General features: G+C 40.5%; 1 protein-coding gene across 1 annotated transcript in view; it reads left to right on the forward strand.

The window, feature by feature from the left end:
* DAP (death associated protein) overlaps positions 1 to 10,409 on the forward strand; it is a 59,975-nt gene extending 49,566 nt beyond the window's left edge. Inside the window, exons 3-4 of the mRNA XM_059854698.1 lie at positions 5,888 to 5,930; positions 7,631 to 10,409. Coding sequence (XP_059710681.1) covers positions 5,888 to 5,930; positions 7,631 to 7,750 — 163 coding nt within the window. The 3' untranslated portion in view covers positions 7,751 to 10,409. The remainder of the gene's footprint in view (positions 1 to 5,887; positions 5,931 to 7,630) is intronic.
* The last annotated feature ends 9,811 nt before the right edge of the window (positions 10,410 to 20,220 follow it).

The raw sequence follows: 20,220 nt of genomic DNA on the forward strand, positions 1-20,220 counted from the left end.
GTGGAAGTGCTCACTTTTCAAGTCCTTGCTGTTTTGGGGTGCTGGAGGGGCAAGGGTATGCTGTCTGTGTGCTACTTTTGCCTGAAGGGTCAGGGAGCTGGGTGCAGCTGCAGGTGCTGTGTCGTAATCTCTTTGATTTGCAGGAAGTTCTCCTTTGCTTTCTCCACGCCTGTCACAGAAGTTGCTCCTTTGCTTTCCACAGCTATAGGCCAACTATGATTCACAGTACATGCCAGTGGATGATTTGATTAAAACAAGGAAACATCAAGTCAGAAACTCCAGCATTATTCTTGGGTAGTTAAAAATGATGGTGTTCCAAAGTCTTTGAAAACCACGTATTTATAGGTTCCATATATCTGTTTGCCAGGCTTACTTAAAAGAGCAAAAGGTGATCACCAGTGTTAAGACATATCATTAATTCCCACAAATATGAAAAGATAAATATGAATCATTCCCATTCTTTAATCATAAATATGAATAATTCCATCTAGAAGATTAGTGTAATGCAGTTTTAATGATTTAACTTTAGTCTAACATATTTTGACCAAAAAAAATTATTCAGTCTAACAAAAGCCTTGCATCTATGTAGTTTTGTCCTTTTTAAAGTAGGCTAACCTGTTCTGAATGTTGGCATAGTGGAAGTTTTGAGATTGATGCCTTATTTTCAGGAGGTTCTACATTTAATTCTATTTTAAAGGTATCTGCTATCAATAATTTTAAATTTAGTCTTCTGCAAGTGACACTTTCTACTTATACTGTAAGAAAGGTAGATGAGAGCAATATTACCTACTCCTTTGTATACTGTATTCTGAGTTCTTAGCTGTCTCTTTATGTGGGTTCTTTGTGGTCTCTCAGTTATTTTTTTCATCTATAGTTTTTGCTCTTGTTCTTCGCTTGTGATGTTCCTGGTCTGAATACCGTATTTTAATAGAGGTATACTGTGAGCTACTATTTTTACTATTTCTTTTTCTCATTTTTTTTTCTTTGTCTTGGTATGTTATTTTGATTTTTCTGATTGCCACTGTACATAGGGCACTCACCTTCTGCACTGTCTGGCTGCAGTGAGACCCACTTCCCATTTTAGGAGTTTTTATGTTTGTGTGGACAGCAACGATGCTTGGGGGTGTTTCCTGGTTTTGTCAACTCTGAATGGAGCCCTTTGGTTTGGATTGCACTGTGAGCAGTGCTCACAGTCCTTCCTCCAGATTGGATCTGCTGTTCAAACTTCTGCTGGAGGCCAGCATTATATCCATTCCATCCTATCAGATAAGGGATGCAGTAGGTAGTTTGGGTACACCAAACACCAGAGTGGCTGCAGGTGTTTTTCCCCCCCACAGCAATGTGCTCTGCTTTGTTCTGCATTTGGGAGCACGCTGAAACAGCTGTGAATTTGTGTGATCTCTGTGTGAAAATGTGCACAGCCTCTGCACATATGTGCACACCTTCACTGCATTTATAGATAGAGATACAGTTAACTGTAAATTTCCCTGTTGAATTAGAAAAATGATTTAGTCAGGTTCTCTGTTTTAATGGAGTTGTATAAATACTCATCTGCCTTTTGTGTGTTCTGTGGCCTCTTGGAGATTTCACAGTGACTCCTGTGTCACTGTGTTTGTCTTTTTAGTATGTCTGTCATACTTCAGTTCAACCAATCCCTCTGAGGTGAAGGCACAAGATTTTAGTATTATTAATGCCTCGTTTCATCTAGTTAATGATCTTTTCAAGTTATTTCATCTTCTTTGTGATTTACCTTCCATGTCAGATAAAGATCCTATTTGAGCTAAGTATTATGGAATAATAGAAATCTATTCTATTTGAACGGTCAGTACGAATGAATCCAGTAGAGAATCTGATGTTAAACAGGTGCAGCATTGCACATGTAAAATCAGGGTAAGTTCTCTGAACACTTAGATCTTAACAGATGTGTTCTTTTTCTCCATATGTTAGAACAAAATAAGGATTTGCTCGGAAAGTATTGACACAAACACTAACCAGTCTTGGCAAACACAAAACTGTGTTCCTTGCACAGTATCAGCTGTGACTATTCATTAACTTTAAATAAATATGGGCATTAAATAGCTGCAAAGCACATATATGTATAAATGAAATCAGGTTTTGTCAGAAAAATAATTTTTTTTTGCTTTCTTGTTTACTGATGCCTAGACAAAGGAATGCTGCATCTTCAAAACAACATCTGTCAAACCGATTTTCATCAGATTAAGTATATCCTCAGAACAACCATCACAGCTTACAAAATACTGGAAATGTAGGTTGTGCTTTGCATACAACACCAATAGAATTCAAAGCACTTAAAAGTGTTTTATAAATGTAGCAATGATAGCCTGTGCCTGTTCTCCATTTTTGTTTCTATTTTCAGGAAGTTCTTGGGAAAGATAATGAGTGATGTTGCAACACTGCAATCCCAGTAGATGCCTCAGAGTGCAATTACGGATTTATGGTCCTGGCAGCTAATCTGGGTCCACAAAAGCCCATGATTTGGGAGTCTGGCAATAGAGATTGAATTTATTATGACAAAGTTCATCTGTGGAAAGATTTCTCTCATTAGGAATGAAATTACAGCATGAATCAGTGACTGATTATCCAGGCCTTTCTCTGATCTGTTGAATTCTTCATTAGTATAGATGTGTGATTATATATGCTCTGGCCTGGTTCTAGTTCGATAGATCATCAAAGATAATGAATAATATTAATTTTTTTAAAGATTTTTTCTGAAACAATGTAGTCTAGTAAAAATGTAAGGAAAGCCAGTGGCTTGACATAGGGCATAAATACCGACACACTCAATCATTCCAATTTCTGGCCAGCGTTTGGTCTTTTTGCCTGCTACAGGATAATTAATACATGGAAATGAGCTTCCTATTAAGCTGGTGTGTCTTCTGTAGGAGTGAAGCATTTTTCCTGTGTAACAAGTTAAATAGAGAGGTGAAGCCTTGTTACCGTGTGCACCTGCAGCTGATTGTGGAAACCTGGGGCAGCCAGAAACAAATGCCAGGGTTTCTGCAAGATCTTTGTGGATGGAGGGTAGAGGTGCTTGAGCTGGAAGCTGGGTCAGCATTCCCATTAGTTCTCCCATTTAAAAGCTGGAAGTCCAGTGTGGAGCAGGGAGACTCCAGTCAAAAATCCATGGAGATGACAAACAAGGGGGGGAAGTCAAGGTGAAAACTGTTCCAGCTGCATTGGGGAGTAGATACTGTTTGCAACTCGGATTTCCTGATAGGTTTTTCTCTGTGTGTCAGCACTATCCTAGAATGTGCCACGTGAACCCCTAAGTGAGGTGTTTGGGTGCCTGCCACGCACCTCTGGGAGAGCCCTAATCAGTGTCCTGTTTCCAAGGCAGTGTAACTAAAGACAGTCATAGAACCCACTGCATACAAACAAGGCTGCATATGTTATGTCGTGATAGTGCTCAAGATAAATGCTTTGTGTCTGAAAAATATAGTTTTTACTAGGAAAATGGTGCTGCTGAATTTCGTCTTTATAAAGACATGCTAGCTGCTTCTGAAGTACTACCTGAAGCATAAACCTCCGACTGGATTTTAGCTTACCTGAAAATGACAATGATCTTTACAGGATCTTCAGCCTAATTCCTGAGACAAAAGAACATACAATTAAAATAAATACAGAAATCTGCCAAATAGTCTAACCATATCCAGCTCTATCATGTTCTTGGGAGACTTAACACTTGCAAGTTTGGGCCCTGTGAACATGAATAGCATGACATTTCAACAGTAGGCTGGGGTTTCTAAGCAGATTTTTGTGATTTGCAGTGATAAAAGATGTGCTTGAAATGACCAATATGCAAGAGATTCCTTCTGGTTGTCATTTTTGGCCAAAGCCATAGAAGATTGCACTTGTTTATAAAGTAAGAATTATGAACTGCACAGCAGGTAATATGGTGTGGTAGTTGGTGAACAGCTCATGGCACATTCAGCAAATACAGGCTCTGTTGGGGAAATGTTGATTTGAATGTCATGCATCATCCAAGCATAATGAACATTGAAAGGTCATGTTAAGAATATTTTAAAAAAATCCATCTGATTTGACTTTTTCACCATCCAGTATTGTTAATAATATAATGTCAAGCAAAAAACAGTTTCTCTGAGTGTGACTAAAGCCAGATTCCATGTATAGTTGAAGAATAAATTGCCATACTTTTTTTTTTTCATTTACTGTTCATTTCCTTTATAATGTCATGGTGTAAATGTGTGAATTGTACCTTGAGCCACTGCAGTACATCTGTATTTTCTCAGTCAGAGTTATTTCTTTGAGTTTGTTACTCAGCATCCAGTAAGTCTCATGCAGACTGCAACATACTAATTGGCTCAGTATAATTAGAATGAAATGGAAGTGTTTTGCTATTGATCTTTGCTTGTTACTAGTTTGTACTGACAGAAAATTGGATTGAAAAAGTCTAATACAGCTATTAAAATGTTATTTCTCATGGCAGGAAATATCACTGTTATTCTTCCATGGAAGTATTTTAGAGCAGAACTCTCTTCCTTTCTCCTTTTTTCCAAACCTTGTCTTTCTGAATTTTTAAAACTTTCTAGGAGGGATGCTGAGCCTTGTTAAATAGCCAGGATGTACAGAGACTGAGTAGCAATATCATGACTTAAACAGAGCTCAGGTAATATTTATGAGTTCATTATAACAAGTCTAATACTGTGCTGCTTGTTATCTTAACTTCACGCAACATCATGTTAATAAATTTTTACAAGCTGTGTAGTTGTAAAGTGCATCATAGTAATCACTATCATTTCTCTAATAAGTAATTTGATTTGTGTGTGCTTTCTGTTGTTCCAGCCTTGTGAGCTGTAACATCTCAGGATAGAGCCCTTCTTATGGTCCAGGTTAATGGACCTCCTCTGAGTCCTCAGTTACAGATGTTCTCTGGGGGAGGGACACCTTCAGCTCTCCTCTCTGCTTTCCTCTGCAGTGCCTCAGGTTACATGGTTTTCTTACAGGAGAATTACCTCTGTTGTGGAGGTTTTCTGGAGCTCCAGGTCCCAACCCTTCTGCAGACTCCATGCAGATGTGTGGTTTTACTTGCCCCAGAGGCACTAAGGTTGCTGGGTGTAATTCAGACTCTGGCAGTGCCAACAAGGCGAGCAGTTGGACGTGGCTGTGCTGTAGCCTCCAGGTAGAGGTGGTCAGTTCAGGAGATCAGTCACCCAGGGAAACCAATGGCTCGTGCTGATCAAGCTACAGAGAATTCTGGCTGTGAAGAGTCTGTTCCTGTTGGTGTGGATGGAGGGTCTCCAAATGAGAAACCAGGAAAGGCTTTATGTTTTTTAATATTTGTTTGATTACAGATGCTTTTCTTTTTCTTGTAATAGAGTAGGCTACCTGCTTGAAAATCTGTGATTCAAAGTACAGTCTGTTGCTCTTTCTGAGACTCAGAATCCTCATTTGTTCGATTGACAGATGTAAACTTGAAATTTATTTTATTCTCTAACACAGCAGTGATTTTAGTCCAGCTACAGTTTTCACTGTGCAATACAAATACACTAAGTCTAAAGTACTGCTGGCAGTTTGTGTATAAAATTTGAGGATTAAGAAACCAATGCAAACAAAGACTCAGCTTTAAGAAGCAGTACTGTTGGACTAGCCTCCTACTTCTATCACAATCATTGTGAAGTAATAGCAGCCAAAACCTAAAGGTCTGCTTTTGGTGCAGTAAGTACCACTAAGGCAAGTACTTCTAAGGCAACAGTCATTTGAAGAGAAAATTTGTCTTGTCTGTTTGAAACATTAATCAGTTTCCAAAAATGCCACTTTTTTTTTTTTTTTGCATTGTATGTGTGATTTTCTTTTCATTTTTACCTTCTGAATAAGTGATACAAATAATCTCTCTTATTTTTTTCAGCCCACCTAAGCCAGCGGTGTTCATTTCCGGTGTCATTGCTAGGGTAAGATTATCTGTAAATTTCTCTCAGTCGTAGCAAAATTACTGTAAGCTTTTCAGAATTACCTCCAATCAGAGCAAAATTAATCTTTTTCATACCCCTTCCTCTTTTGTGAGAGGAGGCTTTGTGTTTTCTATATTCGTGTAAGGCCCTTTGAGCATTCTTTCTGGATTTGTGTGAAATTGAAATTATTCATTGACGTTATTTCCACCGTTTTTCTTTGAATTTTAGCACTTTAAGTTTATTGGATCATCTTTTTATATCTAAGCTAGATATTACTGTATTCATTTCCTTTGGAAGCGGCTGCATATTAAACTGCTGCTGTAGCTTGATCTGTGATGAGAAGCTGCTCTCTTGCCTGTAAGGTTACATGTTTGAAGATACTGTGTTTCAGCTGCCATATGAGCCTTGAGGTACTTGGGATTTAGGGTGTTATTCCCTGGACTTTAAGAGAGGGCAGGACCTGTAAATCCTTAGTATTAACTAGCCATTAATCATGTGATCAGTAATTCATCCATTGTGGCAGGGTTTTTATCATGGCTTCATGTGGTAGTTACCTTACATCACTGGGGGTTGTAGTGTGGCTTACTGTAAGATGCTGTGGTTATGTCAGATCCCATAGGAAAGAGTGAGCTGATGCTATTTTCCTTAGCCCATAAGGAGTGGGCGATTGGCAGCATCAGGGGAGAGAAGACAGAAAATGTCAAGTCTGAGGATGGCCGATCTTTGAACACTGGAAGCAAGTTGTAGTAGAGTTGAAATTATAAAATGTAACAAGTTAACATAGTGATTAAAACAAAACCAAAACAAAACCGAAACAAAACAGCGTAAGCTTGTTGCCCTGTGAGCCAGTAGAATACTCAGAATTTCTGTCATATGTTTGTCCCACTTTCTGAAGGGGGAAGTTATGTCCCCCTTCACTATTGTCCCCCTGTCACTGAGCACTGATAGTATTTGTTTCCTGTTGCTTTTGAAAGCCTCATGGGACTGACCCTAGAAATGGCAATGGTAATTAGGTGACATATGGGTTACACCTGGGCTGAGACTGCCCAGCAGCAGCAGCACCTGAGAGCTAACACTAGCAGACCTGGTTAAAAGAGCATGTTAAACTTAAAAGCCAGCCATCCCTAAGATTTGAGTATAAGTAGTTTTAGATCCTGCTTTCTTCCTAAAGAGCTGGCATTGTTTAGCTTGGAAAAGAGAAGGCTTTGGGGTGACTTAACTGCATCTCTCAGGATGGAGTCCTGAGCCACCTGGTCTAGTAGAGGGTGTCCCTGCCCATGGCATTGATGTTGGAGCTGGATGATTCATGGTTGCTTCCAACCCAGACCATTCTACAACTCTGATTCCTACAGCAGGCTTTTTGTGCAGGTATTTTTCATGCTGCCTTAACTTAGTTTTAAAATAGTCCATTCTTTCTAGTGGCTTCTTGGAAGCCAAACACATTTTTTTCCCCTATGGTCACATTAAGATACCTTATTATTGGATAGTGCGTGTAACTGGAAGAAGTGAAGCTTCCCTAAGAAAAATTCTGAAATTGGCTAATAAGAATAAAAACACAGAATGTGTACAGGGGGACCCCAAAGTAACATGTAACACTGTTTTTCATCTGATTTACACAGTTTTTAGAATTCACATCAATTTGAACTGGAAAGAACACTTTTAAAATTCCTTAAACTTTTCCTGCTGTTTTCTTCAAACAGGGTGATAAGGACTTCCCTCCAGCTGCAGCTCAGGTGGCTCATCAGAAGCCACATCCTTCTGTGGAGAAGCTTCCTCACCCACAGCACGTCAAACAGCACATCCACCAGCCTCGAAAGTGAGCTCCCCGTCAGGATCTCTGCCAGCCTGCTCTCAGTGAATGGTTTCAAGAGAAGACAAAAACCCTTTAGTATTCACACTGTCAAATCTGTAAAATTGACATCTAAAATAATATGCTGTTTCTTTTACTTTAATTCTCAAGGGTTAATAAGAATGAAGACGTTCAGTTGTTATCCCAGATTGAAAATTCTGTATTGAGTATTTGCTGATCAGGGATGCTTTTTTATAAGATTTTCTTATTGCCAAGATAAAAATTTCAGTATGAATAATGTGATTAATGGGCTTTAAATTTGTACTTTTAGTTGTGGACTCACAGTAGCAGATAGTTAATGTAGTTTTTATGCTAAGCCGGTAAGGAAGAACAGCCCTTTTGTACTGGTACCTTTACTGTCTGGAGGGAGTTTGTTGGGTGTGTTGAGATAGATGTCAGTGGTTGTCTTGATTTTATAAAGCCCTTGCAGCCTTCAGTATCCTACAGTGTTACACCCCAGTGCCCTCTGGCTTCAGCCAGGGAGATGATGATAGGCCCCCATACATTCTCAAGTGGGCAGAGATCCAGCTGAATCTTCTTTACACCCCTTTGCACTCGCACAGTCTTGCTGAGATTTTTCCCTCTGGTGGTCTGTGGGCATGGAGAGGAGAGAGAAATCAGAATTACAAGAACACTGCTGCTGTAGACAACTCATTTGTAATCTCATGGGTCTCACTGGGGGCTGTATTTTTGAGGTGATGATTTCACATTCCAGTAACAAGCTGAAAGAGTTCATGACCCTCCGTATTGAACTTAAGTTGGTCAAAAATCCTTTTTTTAATTTAGAATTTGAGATCACCTTTTGAAATTAAGAGGTACCATCAGTAAATATGTTTATGATCCAATCTGTTTTGTACATAATTTTTTTTCCTAGTCTTCTTATTCTGAAATACAGTAGTGATATGAGGGAGTAAAAAGAAAGTTTTTCCAAATAGAGCAGTCATTTTATTTTTAACAGGTAATTCAATCATTTGATTTCTCAGTTCAAAATCACTTTGCTCTCATTTTCCTTCCATAACTCACCTCTGTAAAAACCAGGAAAAAAGTTTTATACATTCTGCCTATTTTTAAGTGTCCTTCTGTTTTTAACTGACTATAAATACAGTACAGCCTTTGGTTTATAAAGCCTCTGGGTTTATAAAGTTTCTAATGATGTCAAAAAAGTGGGAGCTAATGTTGCAGCCATTCACCTGGCAAATTAGTGAAATTTTAAGGTCACTTGGGGCTTTACTAGTTCATTTATGGTTAAAAAAACAGTGCTGAAAGTTTGAAAATTATTATTTTTTTTAAATTCTGTAGATTTAATAATTATTTCCCAAGTAGCTGATTTAAAACAACAGCAACAAAATAATGGGAAATACGGCCCATTTCACAAGTGGAACAACTCACTTTGTGTAGGTACAAGGGACCTGACGTTTCCATCTCTTCGTTGGCTTGAAATGGAAATGATGTGTTACAAATTATATGCATGGACATATTTATTCTAAACCCAAGGAAGGATGTACAATCTACATATGCACTCCTTATTTTCAATTTGATGAGGAACCATACTTGCCTTAAGGAACGAGTGTTGTTTGTAAGAATTATTCTGTATTAGAGTACGCGTAACTTTTCAAATCTGCTTTCTGCTTCTGATGTCGGTGCAGCAGAGGCCTTGTTTGCTTATGAGTGTACAAGTGATTCACAGCTGAGCAACTCATTCATAAGGGTAGCAGGATTGAGCCTCTTGGATTCTGTGCAGATGATTTGCTGGCAGGAATGTTTGCAGACATGGGACAGGAGGTGGTTGGTGGTGCCACCGTAGCTGTCCGTGTGCTGTGTCAGTGATGGAGCAGATCATCGCAGGCATCTCTGGTACCTGCTGGCCTGAGGGGCAGCTGGGGGGGATTCAGCTCTGCCTCCTGCTGTGCCTGCATCTGAAGCAGTGCCTAGAGCTCGGTGTAGTCGGTGGTGGTGCAGTCAGGAGAGTCAGCAGAGCTTAGGTGTGGCACCATTGCCCAAAGGGAAGAGTCTTTCAGGATGAGCTGGGTCACTCTTTGCTCCACTGACTGCAGTGGAAAACTAAACCTCGGTGTGGAGGCACACGGTGAGGTGGGGCTGGGTACCTCTGCTCCATGTCTTGTAATAGGTAAAAATGGTTTTGAAAGCCACACCACATCTCCATTCTGACAGTAAAAGTTAGGAGCATGGATGCTTTCAAATTGCAAACTACTGCTCCTGGTTATTAATGCAATATATACAGCATATATAGACAATACTTGATTTTTGTCTTTGATTACTTAGATAGATATGTACGTTTGTACAATGAAGTATGGCTCTTAAGATAGCTTTAGTGGCTTTTAGAGCACAGAAATTCCTATATGATTAGAAAATGTCTCTGTATGAAAGCTATATATTGTTGGGAGGTATCCATGTTTATACATAGATGTCCTTACCAAAGCATTACCTTTTCCAAAATAATCATAACTGGTGAACTGGATTTCTTACTGATGGTTATTGATACTTTTAAAATATGTTGCAATAGCATATAAGCACAGGAGATGTTCAGATGTTACCTTGAAATAACTGCAAAAGAAATTTGCTGTAATTGTCAATGTGGCAATAACACAACAATAAAGCATGAAGTTGTATATTGGGCTCTTTTTTCTCTGTAAGTGCAATGTAAATCAGCAGGGTGCAGATTTGTGGCATTTATGGGATTTTATTACAGATTGCTGCATGACTAATCAACATTTTATAGATAGTGAAATTTATTATGAAGTTTTATGACACAGTGGATGAGCTGTTTTGAATAGTCCAGTCTCATGTAAAATAAAAAGTGGATGCTACCAGCTAGAATGGGACTTGCGGTTTTCCACTGTGAAATCGGAGATGCTCGCTCAGCCCCTGTTAAGCTGGAGAATCTAACCCTGGTAATAAACCAGGATGGTAAAGGAAACTAAATGTAACATTTTCCATTGCTTTGCAAGTTCTAGTCTTTCAGAAAAAGCAAGTATTGTAATCAGAAGAGGTGGCAAGCTTTTCATAAAGCTGCAGTTTACACAATGCAGGCCATAACACAAGTGATTTGCTGAGGGATACAGAGAAATTGCCGCAGTGTTTCTGGGCCCTTTCTGATACTTTGGGCATCTCATGTTTAGTGCGTGTGTAATGTGTATGTAATGCAGCAAATGTGTGTGATGCAGTGCAGAGGTGATGGCTACTGCCCTGGAACTATTGCAGCATTGCATCCTTAGACTCTGCACTCACATGATCATAGAATTGTTTAGGTTGGAAAAAACCCTTAACGTCATCGAGCTCACCACTAAACCATGTCCCCAAGAACCACATCCATACATCTTTAAATACCTCTGGGGTGGTGACTTAACCACTTCCCTGGGAAGCCTGTTCTACAGCTTGACAACCATTCTGGTGAAGAAAGATTTCCTCATATCCAATCTAAAACTCCCCTGGCACAACTTGAGGCCATTTCCTCTTACGTTGTCACTTAGTTTGAAGAAGAGACCAACCCCACCTTGCTATGACTTCCTTACATGTAGTTGTAACAAGCAACAGGGTCTCTTCTCAGCCTCCTTTTTGTGCTACATTATTCAAAAGATATCTTCTTTCATTAAAATTTTGGGACAATACATGAGCATGATGTCGGGCATGCCGTTAATTGCATTGTCCATTGTTACTCCAAATTTCGTGGCCTCGTTATCAGTAGTATTGCAAATGTTATTAGTAATTAGAAATTATTTACTTCTATGTCAGTGGTATGATCTACCCTTTTGTTACTCAATGCCTTGAAACAGAAGGCTTGTACTTTTTTCCACAGTTGTGTGATCACTGTATGCTCCTGGCTGTTTAATGAAAATACTCACAGCAGTTTTCTGGGCAAAGGTGAAGGGAATGGACAGACATATGTTTTTATCCCTTTGGAATAACTTTATTCTGAATACTCGCTATCTTCATAGGGGAGGGAGGTGTGGGCTTTATAAGCCACTTCAGATTTGGGTATAATTAGTTTAAAATTATATTTAAGTCTAAGCTAATGCCTTAAGATGCTTGATTAATACACATAATTGCATTTTAGAAAATGTGGGGATGTCAGTATGGGTGCAGTTACTTTTACAACAGGGGGATATGTTGCTGGTCAGAGGCTGCAGTGATGTAAAGAATTAAGACAAATCTCTGTTTTAATTTAAATTCTTTGCACACAAACCTTACACAAGAAAAAGATATTTAAATATAGCTGGTTACAGCTAATGTTATCTGCCATTTAAAGATGCAGAGAGATGCAGATCATAGTGACTAGCTGGCTCAAAAAGAAACTGAGTCAAGTCTGCAACAGTAAATCATGGGATTTCTGCAACAGATGGGTAAAATAAATCAGCATTGTAGCTGTAACCTTTGGTAAGTGCTGTGCATGATTCTATAATATAAAATTAGTAGAGGTAGTTTCTTAAGAAGGTGGAGGTTTGTATTTTGTTTGTCCCTGTGGTTTTGGGTCTCCTTCAAGAATGTGCCTTTATTGATTTTTTTCATCCCCTATCAGAGAAGAGACTGCAGCTAGTATATACTATTTCTTGAATCCTAAAATGGAAGCACTAGCATTCAGATATGAGGCCTGAGAGTTGGAGTGCATTGTATTTGACAAAGCACTCTGTGAACAAAGAAGTAATTTCTATTGCAATGGCTGTTTTCCTTCCCTTCAGAATGCTGATCAGAGATGAAAAAAAAGAGTATGAGACCTCATTCTGGGAATGGAATTTATTACTATTTGGAGCTCACAGGCATGCATGGTTGCTGATGATTTTTTGCAAAACACAGAATGCTGTCAGTGACAAAACTGAATTTAAGGATACTAAAGCCACGGCAAGCATAGATCTTGCAAGTGACCTTGAAAGAAGCCCTGTAACATAATCTCTGCTGCCCAGCTTTCATTGGAGGTATTTTTAGAAAACGTGAGTGTCTGGCATTCTGTAGGTCACTCGCAGCTTTAGAAAAAGAAAAGCATTAGTAATCCACAGTGATTTTAAGGATTATGAAAATTGGTTAGCTGCTAATGACACTGCAGCTCACCTCAGTGTCAGTACGGTAACATCCTGTTACCTTCAGTATAGTCTCACATTGTCCTGACTAAAGCTGGTTCAGCATAATGGTTTTCATCCTCCTTTCTGGCAGAGAAGCAAGTGGCAGGCTATAAAGGTGTGTGAAATGGGTTCTTATGAGCCATGTGTGGTAGCTGCTCAGGTGTCATTGGGTATCTGATACCAGGTTAAGATGGATAGTGACATCACTTGTTACACACAGAGGAGCTAGTGAACTGGAGAGCACAGCAATGAGATCAGTTTCCAAATCATAGAATACTCTGAGTTGGAAGGGACTCACAAGGACCCAGGGAGTCCAATTCTTGAGTGAATGGCCCCTAGGAGGATTGGACCCCCAGCCCTGATGTTACTAGCACCATGCTCTGGCCAGCTGAGGTAATCTCAAGGTCACAGTGGAACCCACTTGGCTTCTCTCTTAAACCAGAAGTGCCTTTTAAAATATAGAACAGTGGAGTTAGTTAAAATTAAAAGCAAGAGTTAGCCACTTATTTCTATATGCTGGTAGCAGCTGAAATGACAAATATCTTCTCATGTTTCAGGTGTGACTGAAGCCACATACTGCCTTTTGGAGTAAAATTGCACCAAGTGTGCCAGTGTTTGGATCTGAAGGAGGAGAGGCATAATGTTTTTACCTTGTTTTATGCTTACTTATGAACCTAATGTATTTAACTGAAAACTTCATTTAGTATTTAAAAAAAAAAAAAAAAGCTTTGTTTCTAAGCCTTATATCTAGGATGAGATGTGCACTTCATCTTAAGCTATATTTAATTTTTCAAATGGTATCTCTGAGGCCATAAAGGTCATCTGGCTTTGTCTCTTGAAGACCACCAGACTGGGGCACATGCCAGTGGAATGTTGCACACTTCATTTTACTTTCTGGTATATTTAAATCAATGATGAACAGGAGCTGTGATCAGAGAAGTAAAGCTTTAAATATTAAAAGTAGAACAGTAAATGGATCAGCACAGAAGTGGATTCAATTGTGCTCTGTAAAGCTGTTGCTAGAGGATGATAAGAGAACAGCAGCAGAACTGTCATATTCTTTCAGAACTGTACACTGGCCATTTCTTATGCTGACCTCAGTTTCCCATGCCTAATTACATACTGAGAGGACAATTCTTTGATTCGCAAATCTACTAGTCCTTGAATCTTTTTGCTTGGAAGAGGCCTTTGGATGAGGGAAATCTGCAAATGCAAATACATTTTAATAAATTCTGGTTCTTCTAACCTACAAGGTTAAGCACAAAGAAATATATATTATCTCTCTTCACTGCAAAAGGCAGCATGTATGTGGATATAGGGTATAGAACTAAGACATACTCTAGTTGAACTGAGACCTAATTAATATTCATGTGTGTGTATGTTTATGTCCCTACAATGAGAGAACAGTCCGTTTTAAAAACTAGGATGTAAGATTTCATTCATCTCAGAGCTATTAAGCAATTGGAGATCGGATTCCTTGGAACATGCAGTTTCGGTGAACGCCTTTAACATCCTTTTTGCAGGTAGCTAGTGTTACATCTGAGTTGCTAATAAAAAAGACCCCCATCAGAAACTAATTCCTTACCTAATTCCTTCCCTCTGGACAAGAGATAATGAATAGCAAATGCAAGAATTCTCCTACCCAGACCATAAAAAACATTAGCTTGCTGCTGATGTGACAGTTGTGACAGCTGGAGGGGTTTGGAATGAAAGGCTGAAGCCTTAAATAAGCCTGTCAACTGAGCTTGTTATGAGGATCTTGGTTAAGACTTTGTTTTTCGTGGCCCCAAAAAGCTCCTACAACATCCACACCGAGAATGTCACAGTGTTAGAACTGTGCTTTGCATGCTGGTGGCTGGCTCACCACCAGCCAGTCGTGGCTAAGGTAAATACTTCAAGAAAGCGCTGAGCTTCATCCAACTATTTATCATGACCCATAAGATTCCTTTCCCCTTAGATGCATATGTTTAGTTTGTTTATGCACCTGGGTTTGTTCCTGGCTGTCGTGGTGTGCCATGTGTGTCACTCTCTGGTGGCTGGTCCTTTACAATAACAATGACTTTGTTAGTGGGTGCAGGATAAAAAAGAATCTTAAAAGGCAGAATCTATACATTGAAAAGTATGGGAAATGTTACCAATGTCATCTAAGCAGATCTCCCCTGGGAGATTTAGGATTCCCACAAGTGTAGGATCCTTCAAGGCAGGTTATTTTCCCATCCCATGCAGGCCCCTGGTCTTTTAGAGGATTTCTACTTTGTGTTTATAGTCCTGTTAATTTCAGGGATACTCTCAAAGGAATTAAGGTAAGTTCAGATTTATTTTGCAGGACTGAAGCGTCAAACTAGGTATTTCACATGAGGCAGAGACCTCCAAACATCCCTATTTTCAAGCACTGTATGACCTATCAACCTGCAAAGTGGTGGAGAAGACTTGTGGGCAGATCCTTTCCTTTATGTGGGGTGTGTTTGTGGAGTTCTGCAGAGGATTGCTGGTGTTACACGGCATCTTCAGTTCTGCAGCTTGGTCACTGCTAGGCCACTTCTTAAACATTGATTTCTGGCCTTTATCCTGACTCACAAATGTGTTATGAAACTCTGGCTTCAGGGCATGAAACGAAATATGTCATGCAAAATATGACCCTATCGTTGTGTAGGCCCCATGATTTCAAAAATAGGGGACTGGAATTCAACAGAGCTTCTTGGAAGAAGCAGCACAGGTCTGTGCAGTGCTCCTTGCTGGAATAGCAAGTTTAGAAGAAAATATTATATGAGTGAGAATATGAGTTATTTTGAAAACAGTTGAACAAAATGTTTCAGAGTAAATTAGCTCATGAGATGGAAGGGGGGGGATCACTGTTGTAACACACATGTGTACATGTACATCTAAACATATACATGTTGCACAATTCAGTATACCTGATTCTAATAACTAAGGGGAAAAGATCCTAATTTTTCATTTCCTAGTAAACAAGTGTACAGTCTGTTTCAGCAGCAACAAGCATAAGCACAACCACAACCCCTTTTTGAGGAATGATATAAACATTATATATAAATGTATATTTTAAAAATTGTATCCTTTGTTTATTTACAAAAGCAGTCCCAGGGTTACTGCTCAGCAGTTTCTCTTTTACTTATCTGTTGCTTTGCCTATAATCAAACAAGATTGCAAAACAATTGGCAAGGTGTCAGCTCAGCCTGCAGGTTCTATTGAAATGCTTTCAATAGTCAGAATCAAACAAGAACTTCGCTCTTGATTTATTGTGCTTTATGTTCTGAAAATACAAATATTTCTATGGCTGAGATTATAGAGTGAAAAGATTAAAGCGCAGCACTTGAGGAAGAAGAGCTGAACCAATTACCCCAGAAACAATTCTAAATAGCATTAGTGACCCAGTACTAGTATTCCAAAAGGTAGCTGAGTAAAGATGGCACCTTCCTATTCATTTTGAGCACTCTATTCTGATAGCTTAGCATTTGTACTCAAGGTGAAATGCTAGGGCCCATGTAAATGGAGAACAGCACTTTGATAGCATTATAGTTCTAATAGGTAATACAAGCTACAAGGAATGAATATGAGCCCTGTATGTTTTTCCAGGCATATTTGCTGGCATTAATAACCATGGAGTTGAAGCCTTTTTGCCTTTCATCAGCTGTGCAGCAGAAGCTCTTCAAGTGTAAAAGGAGAGGTGAATTTGCTTTTATTCTGCAAATTTAACAGAAATGCTTTCTAAAGTGAAATCTTCAATCCTTGTGTGCTGGAGTCACGGAGGGGCAGCAGTGTCTAACAGCCTGTGTCATCTGCTGGCCTCTTGCCCCCCAGTGCTGCCACTCTCAAGGACAACCTGTCACGACACCTCATGGCCCAGCTCCTGCCTGTGCCTTGCAAAGCCACAGATTAACTTTGATGTAGCCACTGGTAATATCTCTTGGTGCACTAGGCTGCTTGGAGGTGGGAACTTACTCAGGTGTGAGGAAGTGACTAAAAGCAGTGGCTGGGAGAACATCCAGGGGAGAGAACTCCAGCTGAACTTGTATCTTCACTCCCTAAAACTGCCAGTGGATGCTGAGCATCAGGTGGGCCTTTTCTGTAGGTTCACTGAGGGATGATTTAGCTGATGAACAGAATTTGGGGAAGATGTTAATGAAAATCCGTGGTGTGAGGTTACAGCAACTGAGCTGTTTTAGCCTTGATATTTTGAGAGGAAAATGCTAGAGCCTTTTTGGAAATGCACCTTGGAAATATTGATGCCTTGGAGCATCAACAAAGCCTAGAAGGTGTTATGCAGTATTAGAAAGCGTTTTTAAGTGTTCTCAAGATCCTTTTTTATTAGAGGTGAGTCTCCTGGTGTTGTTCTGTCCCAGTCAGTTCTCTGGATGATGCAGAGGACAGCCTTTGTTCTTAGCCAGAGGCCGGCATGGAAGACCAGAGTGTGGTGTCTCTACCCTTTCTTGGAGAGGGTCTTTGAGGTTTATCCCCAGGTGTTATTGACGTGGGAGGTTGGAGGGCCACTGCCAGGGGCCCTTCTCAGGACACTGCCTTGCACGATTTCTGGGGGCCAGGCACCTCAGAGAGTGCCAGCCCATGAGGCATCTCTGGTGAGCAGAGGCATCCAGCCACCTGGAGCGGCCGTGAGAGCTTCTTGTGCCGGTGAGCAGCTGCTGGAAGAGAGGGCAAAAAGAGCATTTTGTTCTGGACCACTGGATGTGTTTGGAGTTTGGAGTGTGTGGGGTTACCCCACCACAGGTGACTGCATCTGCTGGTGATGCTTAACCTAAGAAAGCCACACCCCGAGCACCCAAGAAGCAGTGTTTACTGCCGGGCCTGCAGCGTGGTGCTTATAATATGGGCTCAGATTTTAAGGGATTTGGATTTCTAGCCCATTTCAGTGAAAGCTTTTGTTATCTTTCATGGAAATTGATTGCTTACCAGTAAAATCCATGCGGTTTATTGTTACAATTTAATAGGGTTTGCCTGTGAAAACAGATGTGAAAAAGCCCTTAAATAGCTACATGCCCTGCCAGCATCCCAACATTCACTGCCTGACTCAGTAGATATTTTCTCAAATGAAAGATGTGGATAAAATTGAAATTGGCAGAAACACTTTGCAAGGAATCCTAGGAAAGGTATGAGTGCTCTCAAAATATTTCATAGGTGTAGACCTTTCTGCAGTGCAGACCTTCCTGCAGAGCTGTGGGTGTGGCATGGTACTCAAGAGTTCTCACTTCAACTCCTTCCCACCACTATGGTTTTTGACACTGCTCTGAAAATGTGAGCAGTGTTGCCTTCTCTGGCCTGAGGGAGAGACCTTCAGGCCACAAGGATTTCTTCACTCTTCCATGGGTCTAGGAGTCCAAAAGCTGTTTTGGTGTGTGTAAACCCACAATTCTATAGGAAGATTCATGTCCATACATTAATGTGATTTTTAAATAACTGAGGGACGATCACTGTTAAATTAGATATTCTCTTTGTTAGACTTCTGCTGCTGCTGCTGGGCTGCTGCTGCCGCCTCTCCCTCCTTTGCTTCCCTGCCCTGGGTTCATTTAAATTCCCCCTAAGTGTCATTCTCAGATGTGCCTTCTCAGCTGGCACAAGGCTTTCAGAAGAGCCCAGCTAATGGGAAATAGCAACACGGGGATTTTATGGCATTTAAACTGCACGGACCTGACTTTTGCTTTCATAACTTCATAAGTCTCCTAAATAGCCCACTGGAATCTTCAAAAGCTGGAATTCTTTAGCAGCAAAGTAGGGCATGATGGTGGTATATGATGCAAAACTTTCTTAGTCTTGCGTTTTAGGCTAAGCTTTCTTATACAGCAGATACTCCTTTACCTAAGGAAATCACTTGGTGGAAAAACCAGGCCAAGGGCACGGTAGGCTTCCTGTTGCTTTGAGGGAAGTATACTTTTTAAATGTGTTTTGAGGGAGGGCACTTTTAATGTTACATAGCTGTACTGTAGGGAATGCAAGAGCACTCTTGCCCTTCTTTGTCTTCAGAGGCTGGGTGGGCTCAGCCACTCTGCAGCCAGGAGCAGCAGATGATCTGTGTCCTGACTGTGTCCAGCCTCACCATCACCTGACATCTGAAGACTGCTGCTGGGATTGCCACAGGCTCCACTCTGGCCTCTGCTGTCCCAGCTGCCTCTGCCATCTCTGAAGAATTTTGTGTGACTTTCCAAAGCCAAGAGATGACACATTCTCGCTTTGCTTGACTGACATAGTTTTCGTCACATGGTTTTGCTTCTGTGGATTTTCCCATCCATTCTTTTCCCTCACTACCTGATAGTCAAGAGCTGACCTTATGGATTAACTTGGTATTGAGGAAAATATTTCTCTCCAATTGAGAGGTAGACTGAGGCACACAGGAAATGAGCAAGTCTGACTGGAACAAGCCCTGCACTTGGTCCAACACATGCCAGCACAGGAACAGCTGCATCTTTGATGCTTATGGAAATACCAGATGGTGAGCTTGGCTTTAACCTGTTTTCTTCCCTCAGTGTTTTCTTCAGCTATATCCCTCTGTGGTGGATTTCTTTCTCTCATTCAACCTCACATTCTCTTTACTTTGGTCAGATCTGAGCTGACTGGTGTGCAACACTCAGCTCTTCACTATGGCCTCATTTTGTTGCTTTTCTAGTTTAACTAATTCTTGCCCTGAGGAAATGCCATTCAATCCCCTAAAAGAAGACTGACCCATATAACATATGTTCTGTGCCCTGGGGTGATGGGCTTAGGAAAGAAAGAGCCAGAGTGATAGTCTATCATATTTGTAGACTCTTCCTATCATATTTATAACTTTTACACCTTTTTATTTTTTTTAATTTGAACCATCCTGAACCTGGGATTTTTTCTAGTGACTAAAAATAGCTACAGTTGTGAATGTGATCTTCATGTGGCAATTGAAGAGCATACCTGGAGATAAGAAGGAAGAGAGGTCTCCAGCCAAGCCCCAGGTTTGGAGTCTGGGAGGTGGGCTGCATGTCTGCCGTGGTTAAATCCCACGGCTGGCTCCTGTACAAACTGTGTTTTGTAGGAGGCAGCCCTGGGAGACCTGCAGACAGGGAATTACTGTAATCCAGCCTGAATGTCACAAAAGTATGGATTAATATTTCATCTTCTGCCTCTGACTGTTGTCAGGCTCACTTTGTTCCTGAGCAGGGGCTGTGATGCTCAAAAGACAGTGTTGAATTAAAGATTAAGCCAGTGTTTTACTTGATGGGAAGAGAGCGGTTCTCTGCGGAGGATGGTGACAATGCGGCTCTTGCCCAGAGCTGCATGTGGGGGTTTGGATTTTCCCAAAGCCAAATGACAGACCAAAGCTGCAGAGTGCTGCTGGGGATGGTGTGAAGGGAAGATCCCTGGCAGCTGT

Source organism: Haemorhous mexicanus, chromosome 1 (assembly GCF_027477595.1).
Source record: "Haemorhous mexicanus isolate bHaeMex1 chromosome 1, bHaeMex1.pri, whole genome shotgun sequence".
NCBI classification, from domain to species: Eukaryota; Metazoa; Chordata; class Aves; order Passeriformes; family Fringillidae; genus Haemorhous; species Haemorhous mexicanus.